A 13,304-nucleotide genomic window follows, 5' to 3' on the forward strand; every position below is an offset into this window, starting at 1 on the left:
CTGGGATCAGAGGTCATACATCAACAGGAAATGCATATTCCTTGGGGTCAAAGGAAATTGTTGACGGTTAGGGGGTCTAACCTAGTAGCATATGCAACACAGAGATAAATGATTAGGGGCATGGCTATCTTTGCCAAAGACCCATGAGGACCATAAAGAGGAAAATGGTGGATAAGTTGGGTAGGTGGGCAATAGTGGAGTTGCCAGATGGGGTAATTATTAGCTATTTACAGTTCTAACCAGGATGACTCTACAATATTTGAAGATCTAGAGGTTGAGTTAGCATCCTAGCTAGCCGCACTGATAATATGTAGAGACCTAAATATACATCATGAGGAGAGAAGTAATGGTTGAGTGATGCCCCCGGAGAGAGGATGGAATAGGTTAGACAGTTGGTACCACCGAGACTATCGTCACCCCCACGGCGGATATTTCCTCTCCCCGCCCCCCGGGTTACACGCGACCCGCCCCCCAGACAAATGGCCAGCTCACATGCCACCCACCGCAGCCACTAGTCCTCGCCCGCCCCTCGTACTCCCCCTCCCCTCCCTTTCTGGGAGACGTTTCTTCCCACGGTTTCCAGTTAAGTTCCTATAGGCGGTTCGGAAGCAGACTTATTCATAGAGTACCAATGATTGGACACATAGCAAGGGGTAGCATAAACAGACAGAGGGGAGGAAGTTACGCCAGTCCTCACCACCACATAACCCAAGGGACCAGACACAACAGGACACATCATCATGTAGCGAGACGACCCAGTAACAGATCTATGAGGGATGATGTGTAACCATATTGGGAGGAATAGAACCTAAATTAAAATGATGTACTATAATTATCGCTGATGTATAACAATTGCATATGTGATGTTTGAACTGTGATCAATCCATCGTCCCACATGGGAATCTGAAAAGTAAACCCCTAATAAAAAGATTTAAACAAAAAAAATGAGGAGAGAAGTAATTGAATGATTTAATATTATGGGAGAAAACTTCGAGTTCACGGAGCTTTAGTATTACTTAGATAGTCATGGGCTAGTGGATACTTGGGAAGCTAGAAAGCCCCTGATCCGGGATTTACATATTTTTCTGCTTCACATAGAAAATATGCCTGATTAGATTATTTTTTGGCTTCATCCAGATTAGTGGGCAAGGTTGAAATTAAGAAACTATCAAGGCTTTTTTTTAGATCATAGTCCTTTAACACGGGAAATTTCAGAGCAGGGTAGATTTAATCTCCAGTCAAAATGGACCGCTGATGGAAATTGCTCTTAAACAACCTATTCATCGAGCATATCAGTAAATGGGTAGTTGAGTTTTTGGATCGGACTAGATAAAGTGCTTCGAGGAGGGTGGTTTTGGATTCTTTAAAAAGGATTAAGAGGGGTGGTTATTGGTTTTGTTGTTTTTAGTAGGAAGCAAGAAGACCGCAAGATAGAAGGGTTTTGCAAGAAGCTAGCTGAGTTGGAAAAAAGCCACATGGAGTGGGTCCTGTGGGGGAAAGAGGAAGGGTACTTATAACTTAAAATTATGGCAATAAAAAGCCAAGATTAACAGTTACTATATTAAGAGGGTGGCAGAAGTATTCCAGGTACACAGGAATTTGAGTTATGAATATGGCAAGCCGGTAGGCAAAATCATAGCGCTATGCACTAGACAAAGGTTAGCCAGGAAAAACATTGACAAAATCAAAAGGAATTACAGGTCAAATGCCATTGAACCCAGTGATATCAACATTTTCGAGGATGTTTATAGAAGGTTATCTCATGCAGATGTCCCTCACACTATCCTTGGGGGAGAAGAAGAAGGGTCAGAGGAGGACTGGGGCTTTATAGAGCCAGAGTTAAGAAGGGAGTTCGAGGAAGATATCACCTTGGAGGAAGTCATGTACACATTGCATTCACTGGCTGCAGGGGAGGCGGCCGGCCCGATAGAATCTCCCTCAAATTCAATAAGGCTTTGCAGGTAGAGTTTGCTCAGTTTTTGCTAGATCTGTTTTCTGGAGTACCGCAGTATGGGGTATCCCCTCAATCTTGGCAGGGTACGGATATGGTTATTTTACCAAAAAAGGACAATACCCTGGATAATCAAGCCTCGTATCAGCCTATCTCATCAATAAGTTCTGACGCCAAGCTGTAGTCCAAGATTCTGGTGGTTCGCTTGGGGAGAATCATAGCTAGGTGGGTCACACCATGGCAACATGGATTTATATTTGGGAGAGGAACAACAGACCAGGTCAGACGGGCTATCAATTTGATATTACAGAAACAACAGGTGACCAGATTGATATGAACCTCCTTGACGTGGAGAAAGCATTCAATAGAGTGTTGTGGGTCTATTTATGGCACATTATTGAACGTAAGGCTTTTGGCAATTAGGGCAATTTATACTACACCCTACGCCAGACTTCAAATTATGGTTCAAGAGTCAGGGAGGATTGATATAATTAGAGAGACAAGACAGGGGTGTACGTGCTCTCCAATTTTATTTGCCCTTTATATAGATCTTTTTATATAGTTCTAATTACCCAAATTCTGGGTAGAAAGCTTGTTTGAAAGAATGGATACAACATCAAGGTGCTTTTGTAATCAGATGACATCGCCGTGATAACTTTGGAACCCGAGAACGCAATAGTGGAGAACGAGCAATTAGCTGGGGAATCAGGTTATTTACTGACTAGGGAAAAACCCAGATTATCTGTACCGACAAAACTGTATTCAAAGATGCTCGCTGGACGGATATGGCAACATATCTTGGGATTAAGATCAAACCCACAGTATTCACAATTTACTGAACTAATCTCAATCCACTGATTAGTAAGATTAGTACAGATTCAAGGCGTATTAATGGGTTACACCTATCAATTATAGGTAGATGCAATGTTCTGAAAATGCTAGTTTTATCTAAAGTGCTTTACTTGTTTTGCTCCATCCCCCTTGAGGTCTACAGGTCCTACATACGAAGTTGTATGCCATTTGCACAAACTTAATATGGAAATAAAAGAGGAATAGGCGATCCCTCAAATGTTTAATCCTCCCACGAGCCAGCTTTTTGTTTTATTATTGGGCAGCCCTCCTACGACATAGTGGTATTGTTCTCTGCAGGTAGTGAAAATGGGGGGGGACCAAGGACATCGAGCCATCCTTCCTACCATACATGAGCTTGGTAAAGCAGCTTTGGGTTGTCTTCTCTAAAAAGTAGAGCCAAGCTTCTTTAAAAAAGTGCAATTTAAGAGTGTGCAGAATCAAATTTTCAATGTTTTAATCATTTACCACACAGTTTAGTACATTGGTAAAACTGACCTTTTCTTAGAACTTCTGATTGCTGCTTCTTCTTTTCTCTCTCAAATGGTCCTTCCTTTCCATTCTCTCCATGCCTCTTCTTTCTGACCACAACCTTCTCTAAGTTACATGCATATCTAATGTAATCTCTATTTATATATTTCTGAAAACTGCCTACAACTTTTTTCAAACTTCACAATCTCTCATTCTTTGAAAGTCATACCCCCTGCAACCTAACAATACCTAATCTACTCTCACCGAGCTATTACGCTCACCAACCACCTGCATGAACGCAAATGCTCCATGAGCTAATGATCATAACGAACTCCTAATAATTTAATATACCACAAAGAAACTGGAGTGAATACACAGAACGGTTTTACCTTGAGCACAAAAGCCTAACCTCAATAACAAACAAAACCCACAGCACAGGACTAACCATGAGTTCCAAGCAGAGTGCTGCCCGGCATAAAGTGACTCAAGATCTTGTGAGGGTAGTTATCCCTATATACATGCAATCCCAATTACAAAAGTGTGATTTTCCACTTAAATTCCTGCAGGAACGTTTGCTCTCCGATGCAGAAAAGAAAAAGGATGAGTGAAAGTATTCAAGCACTTGCAGCAAAGATAGGTGGATACCTTGAGGGCGTGAAAGCACACAAAAGTAATGTGACGGTAGAACTCCAGGATCAATCAAGAATCAGCTAACAGTGTATGTAGCTGCTGAATACTAATAATTTTAGGGATTGAAAATTAACTTTGTGTAGCAAGTGGGGATTAGGCTTCAGAGGTACTTTCTCTTACTCGCTCTGTTGCCTTTGTGCTTTTCTGGTGCATAAAAGGAATAACATCTAAAGATGGGTCTGGCATAGCAGCATCATAGATACCTTCATGGTGATATTTGTGGGTGCCAGAAAGCTTAGATTTTTAGCCTAGCAGACACAGCCACAACATGTCCAAGTAATATTGATATAAAATGTACAGGAACTCTGGATATGGTGAATCTTAATTTCTAATGGATGGAATTTGGTCTGTGTCTATCAACCTTAGTAAGTTGATTTGGCATGGGGAGCAAGAGGAACTACAGAGTGTATTGATCCTACTCAGTAGTGTGCCAAAGGCAGGAGTGCTTCCCTGTAGTTTGACAATTATCTTTGCAGGTGTAACTAGGCGGTCTATTATCCCACCTTTTGCAACTGGGTACTTTCCCATAAACAGTATTTATGAAGGTCTGCTGCTACCTCCTACCTCCTAAACTGAGGGTTGGAGAGCCTGAATTAGGGTGGCAAAGCTTACAGTGGGACCGAGAGGCAATGCCTGATTCAAGGGCGGTTCTTGCCATTAAGTAGTTTGTTTGCTATCATACCGATTGTACCTGCAACAGAAGCCCTATCCGCACCATCGTTAGCCAAATGTAAGTATACAAAACACTAAAACTTACTGGATAACAAAATTTTCAAAACATGTCTAGTAGTAACTTACATCAATACATAGTGAACTTAACGTCTCTTAATTTGTTAGAATTACCTCATACAGAAGGCATCCAAGAGACCAAATGTCAGATTTAAAGTTGTATCCGTTTTCATGTATCCTTTCTGGTGACATGTAATAAGGAGTGCCCACTATAAAGAAATAAAGGTTTTATTGTACATTTACTGAGGAAAAAAATAGAGGTTTACTAATAAATTCTGCACAGATGATTATGAAGTTAAACTAAATTAAATAACTGGTTGTACATAGAAAATAAATCAACTAAATAAAGGAAAAGGAAAATGCTACTTACCAGTGTGCATCTGTTCTTGGCATGTAGAGCTGCAGAATTGCACACTATGCATAGATGGCCACCTAGTGTTGGGCCCGGATGTTTGCAGTTTGTTTTTGTTGTAGAAATTCTTTGGAATTCACGTGATAGGTGACTCCTCCTTTGGGTGATACTGCGCATGGGCATCGGCTCCATCCCCAGATTGTTTTTCGCCATTAGGGTAGTGATGGAGCTAAGAGATAGTGATGACCATGTGTGTTTGTATCTAATGACAAGAATACTGGAACAGATAAAGGTAGCCAGGGAGGCGGGTGGGCGTGTGCAATTTTGCCGCTCTACATGCCAAGAACAGATGCATACTGGTAAGTAGCATTTTCCGTTTGAGGCATATGAGCCTCACATTGCACACTATGCATAGATTGTATAGTAGTATCCACACTAGCGGCGTATCTGTTGCAGTTGCTTGAAATATTGTTTTAAGTACAGCCTGGCCTACAGTGGCTTGCTGCTTTGTTTGCACATCTACACAATAGTGTTTTGTGAATGTGTGCGGTATAGACCATGTAGGTGCTTTGCAGATGTCTTCTAAGGGAATGTTCCTTAAGAATGCCATGGAAGCCCCTATTTTCCTTGTAGAATGGGCTTTTGGAGGAATTGTTAGTGTACGCTTAGCTTTATCGTAACATATTTGATACACTCAACGATACACCTGGCAATACCAGATTTTGATATTGGGTTGCCCTTATACGGTGGTGAAAAGGATACAAAAAGCTGTTTTGTTTTCCTAAAGCTTTGCGTTCTCTCTATGTAATATAGTAATACTCTTCTGACATCTGAGGTGTGCAGAGCTCTTTCTGCTACTGTTTGTGGCTGCGAGAAGAAAACTGGCAGTTCCACAGATTGATTTAGATGGAAAGGTGAAATTACCTTTGGCAGGAATTTAGGGTTTGTACGAAGAACAACCTTTATTGTGGTGCATTTGCAGAAAAGGTTCTTGAATGGTAAATGCTTGCATTTCACTAACTCTTCTTAAAGAAGTAATGGCTACTAGGAAAGCCTCTTTCCATGTGAGAAATTGCAATTCGATTTATGTAAAGTTTCAAATGGAGGTCCCATGAGACGTGCGAGCACTATGTTTAAGTTCCACACAGGTGAAGGTGGTAGCCTTGGAGGTATTATTCTTTTGAGAGCCTCCATAAAAGCTTTAACCCCTTCGACGCTCATGACGAGCTGGGCTCGTCATGGCGTAGCCTCCTCGCACGCTCATGACGAGCCCAGCTCGTCACGTAAAGTGCGGTTTCGCAAAACCCAGCGTACGGGCGGAATTCCGCCCGCACGCATGCGGTTAATGGCTGGCACTCTAAAAAGAGACAGATGCTGTCTATTTTGTAAGTAAGCTGCAATGGCAGCTAGGTATAACCTGATAGATGTGTAGGCTAGATTACACTTTTGAAGGTGCAGTAAATAGCCTATAATGTGTTGGATGGATACATCTAGAGGAGTTATGTTGTTGTTTTGACAGTATATTACAAAACTTTTCCACTTAGCAGCGTAGCATGCTCTAGTGGTGGGATGCCTTGCTTCCTTGATAACATTCATGCATTCTTGAGCGAGTTTAAGATAACCAAACTATATGACTTCAGGAGCCAGATCGCAAGGTTGAGCTGAGCTGGGTCCGGGTGACTGATCTCTCCATGGTTCTTGAAAAGATGTGGAGATAGGTTTAGTTTTTGATGTGGTACCACAGATAGCTGTAGCAGTGTGGTGTACCACAGTTGTCTGGCCCACGTTGGAGCTACTAGTATAAGCGTTAGCGAGTGTTGTTGCATCTTGCATACTAGTAAAGGAATCATTGGTAGAGGAGGAAAAGCGTACGCAAATAGACCTGACCAGTTCATCCATATTACATTGCCTTTGGCCAATGGGTGTGGGTACCTGGCGGCGAAGTGTGGGCATTTTGCGTTGTCGTGGGTGGCGAAGAGGTTTATCTGAGGTTGTCCCCACATTTGAAAGAACGGATGAAGAACTTGTGGATGAAGTTCCCACTCGTGCATCTGCTGAGTCTGCCGACTTAGCAGATCTGCCATGGTGTTTTGAACCCCTGGGATGTGTTGGGCTATTAAGAAGATGTTCTGAGGTATAGCCGACCTCCATATCTGCTGAGCTAGTTGAGAGAGCTGCAGAGAGTGTGTCCCTCCTGTTTGTTTACGTAATACATGGCTGTCATATTGTCTGTGCGGACTAAGACAGTCTTGTTTGCAACTTGTGTTTGGAATGCTTTCAGAGCTAGAAACACAGCTAATAACTCCAGATGATTGATGTGGAGTAGTTTTTGCATTGGTGTCCACCTTCCCTGCGTGGTGTAATGCAGTAGGTGGGCTCCCCAGCCGGAAAGCGATGAGTCTGCTGTTAGTGTGATTTGTGGAACTGACTCTAGGAATAGTCGGCCTTTTGACATGTTTTTTGTGTTCCACCATTGCAGAGAGCGATGAGTCCGACTGTCTACCAACACTAGGTCAGTTAACTGACCCTGAGCCTGGTTCAATTGGCGTGCTAGACATTCTTGAAGTGGACGCATTTGCAGTCTTGCGTGAGGTACTATGAATATGCAAGATGCCATCATCCCTATGAGTTGCATAAACACTCGAGCTGGAAGCGAGGGTTGTGATTTGAATTTTGTTAGGAGCGTTTGCACACTTGTTATCCTTGCTGGAGAGGGATACGCTCGTGCTAGTTGAGTATTGATTGTAGCTCCTAGGTACTGTTGTGTGTGCGATGGTAGCAGATGTGACTTGGTGTAATTTACTGTGAAGCCTAAGTTGTGGAGTAACATCATTGTATTGAGAGTCTGTTGTACACACTGGTTGTACGATTGTGCTTTTATGAGCCAGTCGTCTAGATATGAGAAGACGTGGATGTGCTGTCTTCTTAAGTGTGCTGCTACCACAGCTAGACATTTGGTGAACACTCTTGGCGCTGTTGTTACTCCGAATGGGAGTACCTTGAATTAGTAGTGCTGTCCTTCTAGCACAAACCTTAGATACTTTCTGTGCGCCTGGTGAATTGGAATGTGGAAGTAGGCGTCTTTGAGATCTAGTGTGACAAGAAAGTCGTTTTGCAACAGGAGTGGAAGGACTTGCTGAAGTGTGACCTTATGGAAATTATCTGATTGTATGTAAGCGTTTAGAGGTCTGAGGTCTAGAATAGGTCTCAGAGATCCATTCTTCTTTGGAATTAAGAAGCACAGGGAATATACTCCTTTGATGTTTTGGAACTTCCTCTATGGCATTTTTCTGCAGGAGAGTAAGTACTTCTTGTTTGAGCAGCGTTAAATGATCTTGTGACATTGGGCGCTGTTTGGGTGGTATGTTTGGGGGGGGTAGATGTTCGTTCTAGACAGTAACCTGACTAAATTATTTGAAGCACCCACCTGTCTGATGTGATGTCTTTCCAGGCTGACAGGTATTGCTGTATCCTTCCCCCGACAGGAGTGGAATGGGGCGGGGGAAGGGGAGGGGAGTCATTGGGTAGGGGTGGAGGCAGAACGGGTGTTGTTATTTTTGCCTCTGCCTTTGTTATTGTTACCACGGTAACCTCCCCTTTGGTAACCCTTACTGTAGGTAGATTGAGTGGGGCTTTTGTATGCTGTGGAAGGTGTACCGGATGAGTATCCTCTGTTTGCACCTCTATATGTGGAGCGACGAAATGAACGTCTGGGAGCCTCGACTGCAAGGCTCCCATAGATTTTGCTGTGTCGGTGTCTTTTTTCATTTTTTCGAGGGAGACATCAACCTCGGGTCCAAATAAGTGTTGCTCATAGAATGGTTGAGTGAGTATAGCACTTTGGACCTCTGGCTTGAATCCAGATATACGTAGCCAAGCATGCCTACGTAGCAGGACGTTAGTATTGACGGCTCTGGAGGCTGTGTCTGCTGCGTCTAGCGCGCAGCGGATAGATGTGTTAGTGATAATTTTTCCCTCTTGAATTAGCTCACTAGCTCTATCTTTAAACTTATCAGGGAGATGTTGCATTATTTCCTCGAGCTCATCATAATGTGCCCTATCATAGCGTGCTAGTAAGGCTTGCGTGTTAGCAATGCGCCACATTTGCTGCTTGTAAGGCCGTTCTTTTCCCCGACGCATCAAGGAGTTTAGATTCCTTGTCTGGTGGGGGAGCTTCTCCTGATGTTTGAGAGTTAGCTCTCTTACGTGCGTTAGATACGACTAGAGAGTCTAGGGGAACTGGTCCCTTTATACATGCTGGGTCAGATGGCGCAGCATTATACTTTTTCTCCACCCTTGGGTTTATAACCCGTGTCCTGACTGGGTCTTTAAAGACCTTATTGACTTCTTGGCTGAGCCCGAAGGTGGGGCCGTCAAAGTAGTGTCTCGGTGTGCACCCGAGCCCGAGGGCAAGGGTGTGACCGTAGCCTTTTTTGTGTGTGTCGAAGGAGGGCTGGGTTCGACGGTCTTACTTACGACCTGCTGCGCTGGAGTCACGTCTTCGACATCAGAATCTTCTGCCTCCGAGTTGCTGTCAACATCGTGTTCTTCTGGGACGTCGACGCCTTCCTGGAAAATGTCGTCCGGAATCGAAGCTGAAAATCTTTGAGCCATTGTTCGTCTGGCTCTCCGGTCGTGGATAGTCTTTTTGTAGCGGAAGGAGGCACAGGCTGAACAGTCCTTGGCCTCGTGCTCCGGAGAGAGGCAGAGGTTACAGACCTCGTGGAGGTCGGTGAGGGGAAACTTCGACCCACATTGAGGACACCTTTTAAATGGCGTCCTTTCCATTAGCTGGAGTTGAGGCCTAGTTGGGTCCGAATGCCGTAGTCGACGACCGGAATTGACGTTCTTGGTCTCGAAGAGTAGTGTCGACAGGAAAACGCTTTCTAGAGTAGTTTCTTGAAGCCGATGAGGATTGCGCGTCGACGGTATTCGGTTCCAACACGGAGCGCTGGAACCACATCCGAGCCCAGTGGCGGAAAAAAACAATCTGGGGATGGACCCGATGCCCATGCGCAGTATCACCCAATGGAGGAGTCACCTATCCCGTGACTTCCAAAGACTTTCTACAACAAAAACAAACTGCAAACATCCGGGCCCAACACTAGTTGGCCATCTATGCATAGTGTGCAATCTGCAGCTCATATGCCTCGAACATGAAATTATAAAGTTAACTGGTCCTACTAAGCGTGGAATATAACGGTTGAAATAAAAAGCAATACAGAACTTCTGAACAGTTTGCATTTCTTTAGAGGAAAACAAAATTTCAAGGGCCTGCGGAGCAACAGTGAAGTAACAAAAGAAGGTTGTGTCTAGCAAGATATTTGATTAATAATAACAACTTTATTCATGCAGATCCCGGGCACTTGGCACACACGTTGTATAGCCTAAATAACTTATTTCCCATTGTGTGTTTCAATATTTGTAAATAAGGCAAAATGAGGTTGCATTGTAATATGAAAACATATTTAATGAGAACATATCAGTGCATGATTTATCATAAGTAAATAAGTACAGTGCACGTCAGTCATCAGATTTTTTCTTTGGAAACTTGCAGCCTATTAGGCTTGCTACTTCTCACACAGTTTGACACCCATGCAGGGTTTAAAGCTCCAGTAAGAGCAGCCAGTTACTCAGCGAGAAGCGTGTGTATGCAGAAACAGGCATGTCTTTCCTGACTTCCAGGTCAGGTGCCGACAGCAGCTACAGGACTCTGGCAGGTGTCTGCCCTTCGGATTGACTCATCCTGGTGGGAGAGCAGCAGTCCTTTCCATTATGACGTATGAAAAAATAAGAAGGGTTGCCAATACACTGAATGGTGTGGCTTTTATTCTATTTATATGTACCTGTATTTGAAAAAAAAAACCAGCTCTGCTGTCGACCGCTGTTTGTTAAATCAAGGCAGCTGCAGACCTGGACCGGGTAGCAGAGTGTCCTGGTCCCCAAAAATAGGTTGTATAGGTGCCCACTAGCACAAATTAATTACAGGGGCACACAATATAACATGTTGTTCCTCATTACTATTCTAGTTTCATCTGGTTTCACTGATAAAAGCGCTTTGCATTAGTTTGATTTTAAAGTTTTAAATATTTTTCTTCCGTAGACTGCCTTCAATTCCACAAACAGGAAGCGACATCAGATGAGCATCCTAAATGCAGTTTACAACTCTGTAACTGTAGCAAATGCTTGATTACTCATTTTGTATAACGCCATTACCTTGACCTATTGGTGCTTTCAATTATCGAGCCAGGTTGAGATCTATGACGCATATGTTTTCTCACTGGAGATACATGTACGTTTGGGAGTGAATGCTATTGTTTCTCTTGTAGGCCACTGTAGGAGCAACAGTTCTTTAATCATGTCTATGTGGGTGTGTCACAGTTTCTATAGAATGTGATTATGACTTGTCTGTTACCTCCTGAAATAGATGAATACGTTATGTAATGTTCTTTCCGATGGTAACTCCATCTAACCGCAGATTCTTCCCTTTGTGAAACCCTCATGGAACCTGACTGAATCTGGAAATTTTTGCAACAGCGCCTGAACACAGACTGGCGGCATCATGGACCACAGTTGTAACTCCATCCTGCATCTGGACAGGATGACACAGCCCAGAAAGGCACCGCCCTAACGTGCTGAGTAACAGCTTAATCATTAGGCATTCTGCACCCAAAATGCTGGAGCACAGCACACAGAATTGCATCTGACTGGAAGTATGCAACAATTAAATTGGGTCATTATTAATACAAGAAAGTCTACTCCACAGAACACTATAGGACACAAACAGATGCTTACAGGGTAAGTAACATAATCCGTTTGATGGCATGTGTGGCTGAAGATTCCTGTGCTCTGCACAGACTGTAACACAGTCCCTTCTGAGAAGCGGTGGCTAGCCCATGGGAGTTGCAGTAGTTTGAAAAAGGGTACGTAGCGCTATCTGACCTACACTGGCTTGTTGGCACGCTAAAACATCCACACAGTAGAGCTTGGAGAATGTATGTGGTGTAGACCATGTAGCTGCCTTACAAATCTTTAGTTCTATCTATGTAGAACATGTGTTCTTCTATCGTCTAGGGTATGAAGAGCCCTTTCTGCAACAAAACCTGGGTGTGGGGAAAAAACTGAACTCAAATGGACTGATTGATGCGAAACTGTGAGATTACCTTACATAGGAATATAGGATTAGTACAAATAACCAGTTTGTCTCTTTGTATTTAGAAAAATGGTTCTTCTAAGGTGAAAGTCTGGAGCTCACTAACATGCCTAAGTGAGGTAATGGCAACTAAGAATGCCACTTTCCACAAAATAAATTGAAGGGTGCATGATTGAGGAAGCTCTAATGGGGGACCAATGAGTCTTGTAAGAGCAATGTTAAGGTTCTAAGAGGGTACTGGAGGAACCTGAGGTAGAATGACCTTCCATGAATGCCTTAATGGCTGGGTGATTGAATAGTGAGAGATGCTGTCTATTTTGGTGATAGGCAGCCTTTGCAGCGAGGTGAAAACTAATAGAAGTGTAGGCTAAATTGACCGTTTGCAAATGAAGAAGGCAGCAGATAATGTATTATTCAGTGGCTTTCATAGTATCAATTTGTTTGGGTTGGCAGTAGCAAACAAAATGTTTCAATTTTGCAACATAGCAGACACTAGTTGTGGGTCTGCGTGCTTGCTTGAGAATGTTCATACATTCTTGTGGTAAGCTAAGATGGCCAAACTCTATGAAATCAGGAGCTCGACTGCTAGGTTGAGTTTTGGGGTCTGGGTGTCTGATTTGTCCTTGAATCTGAGCAAGAAGGTCCGGCCTGTTGAGGAGCTTCTTGTGTGGAACTACTGACAGATCTAGCAGTGTTGTGAACCAGGGCTGATACATCCAAGTGGGAGCTACACGGATCTTGGTGAGAGGCGTTGGTCTGAGTTTCCGAACCAGAAAAAGGAATGAGAGGGAGCGGTGGAAAAAGCGTAGCCAAATATCTCGACTAACTCATCGCTGCCCATGGATAGTGGGTGTAGGTACCTGGAGGCGAAGTTTGGGTATTTTGCGTTTTCAGCTGGCAAAAACAGCGATTTGAGGAACCACCCACTTTTGAAAGTAGGGAAGGAGGACTTGTGGGTTAAATTCAAGGATCATGGTGAGAGAAGTTTGTCTGAGTTTCCGAACCAGAAAAGGAATGAGAGGGAGCGGTGGAAAGGGGTAGCCAAATATCCCCTACTAACTCATCATTGCCCAAGGATATTGGGTGTGGGTACCTGGAGGCGAAGTTTG

At 43.5% G+C, this 13,304-nt stretch overlaps 1 protein-coding gene across 2 annotated transcripts in view; it reads right to left on the reverse strand.

The window, feature by feature from the left end:
- NEK7 (NIMA related kinase 7) overlaps positions 1-13,304 on the reverse strand; it is a 364,704-nt gene that overhangs the window by 150,960 nt on the left and 200,440 nt on the right. For both annotated transcript variants that reach the window (XM_078643944.1, XM_078643953.1), the window contains one exon: positions 4,805-4,899. In XM_078643944.1, coding sequence (XP_078500070.1) covers positions 4,805-4,899 — 95 coding nt within the window. The remainder of the gene's footprint in view (positions 1-4,804; positions 4,900-13,304) is intronic.

This window comes from Lissotriton helveticus, chromosome 1_1, assembly GCF_964261635.1.
Source record: "Lissotriton helveticus chromosome 1_1, aLisHel1.1, whole genome shotgun sequence".
Taxonomy (NCBI): domain Eukaryota; kingdom Metazoa; phylum Chordata; class Amphibia; order Caudata; family Salamandridae; genus Lissotriton; species Lissotriton helveticus.